At 45.4% G+C, this 1,701-nt stretch overlaps 1 protein-coding gene across 1 annotated transcript; it reads right to left on the reverse strand.

The window, feature by feature from the left end:
• LOC108649093 (uncharacterized) lies at positions 1-1,701 on the reverse strand. Its single transcript, XM_018098095.3, has one exon. The coding sequence runs from the start codon at positions 1,561-1,563 to the stop codon at positions 256-258; it is 1,308 nt and encodes a 435-aa protein (XP_017953584.1). The 5' UTR covers positions 1,564-1,701; the 3' UTR covers positions 1-255.

Genomic DNA, 1,701 nt, shown 5'->3' on the forward strand with positions numbered 1-1,701 from the left:
TTATATGAAGAAACAATAAATCAGAATTCTTTAATTTTATGCAAGGTGCTTTTTGCTATTGATGATTACAACAAATATATGAAAAATTTGGATATGTTTTATCTTAATATTAAGGGGAGCACATATTTCAACTGGCAGCTGGAAACCAAATTTCTGGATCAAGACCGATTTGGTTTACATGTGAAGACGCCACTTTTTCTTTATTTATTGCAAACATGAACAAAACTAACAATTTAGGAGGCTAGCTAGGAAAAACTAAACTACAGAGGTCTGGCTGAATGCCAGCTCCCACTTGTCTTTATCTGATTCCGAACTGGAATGTAGCTCAGCTTTGGGCGCACTGCAGCGATTGCATTTCTGACGATACCAAAAATTAACATTGAAGCAGTAGCCGCAAGTCCAATCATGTTTACGTGGACGCCATGTGCTGCTCTGTCCGGCATTTGCCATGGCAATGGCCGTGCTCTTGCTAACCTGACACCGATTGCAGCTCATACGCCATACGAAATTGCTGTTCCTGCATAGCTCACAGACCCAATTATCGAATGCGGGCTTCCACTTCTTTTGACGCTGACGGCGCTGTTGCTCGATCCCGGTCTCCTGGGCGTAGCTGAAGCGTACGCCCTTGCCGGGCTGTGTTGATAGGTAAGCGGGCACCACGCTAAGCACTTGGCCCAGAAATTTAGCCCCGTCCAGATAATGTATGGCCGCTTGGGCGGCATAGGGGCTAGTGTATGTTATGGTTGCCTCACCCTTCGAGCGCCCCGTTAGCTTGTTTTTGTATACAAATATTTTTGGCTTCATGGTCAGCTCATCCATTTTGATGCGTCCCATTTTGCCAAAGAATTCAATAATGTCATTTTTGGTCACGTTCAAACGCATGCCCAGCACGAAGATCGTGTCCAAGCGCAGCACGAACTTCTCTTCGCTAATTTGCATGGTTGGCGCTGGGCGTGGACGCCGGAATTGTGAAGCCCAGTCATTTGGTGGGCGATAGCCCAACATTGTCAAAAGATCAAAATCATCTATTGGTTGTGTAGTCTCGTCCTTGTCCTTCGGCTGCAACAAGGATGTTGTCTTTGTTGTTGTAGTAGTGGTTGTAGCTGCTGTTGCAGTTGTTGCTGTTGCAGTTGTAGCAGTCGTTGCTGTTGTCGCAGTTATTGTCGCCGATGCAGTTGTTGCAGCAGTTGTTGTCGAAGAAGAGACAGCGCCTGCTCCGGATGTTGCTGGTGTTAGTGCTCCTCCTTCTGCCGCTGCCACTCCTGCTGCTGCCGCTGCTGCCGCTGCAGCAGCACTTGTTTCAGCTGTTGTCGATGATGTCGCCGCTGACACGGCAGCGATAGCATCCTCATTGAAGGTCCTGCAGTATTCATCGCCCAATAGCAGCGAGCCGCGCGCATCTCCGCCACCATCCTCAAAGCGATACATATCTAAATCACCGACCGCAGTATTGACCATGTCAATGTAATTTTGTTTATCTAATTCTTGCTGCTCGTGCAGTGCAAAAAAATTTTGAGCTGAAAATAGATTTTCATACACCGAATTAACTGTCGCAAAGTCCATCGTTTATAAAAACTGTAAAAAAAAAAATGATTTTTTACTGCCGAACTAAACACGAACCGTTCCCTATGAAAGAATAAAAACTACTGAATAATCTAACCCACAAGCACACAAAGCTGAATAACCAAAATCAAACATTTT

This window comes from Drosophila navojoa, chromosome 2 (genome assembly GCF_054131105.1).
Source record: "Drosophila navojoa isolate 15081-1374.11 chromosome 2, UAZ_NAV_1.0, whole genome shotgun sequence".
NCBI lineage: Eukaryota > Metazoa > Arthropoda > Insecta > Diptera > Drosophilidae > Drosophila > Drosophila navojoa.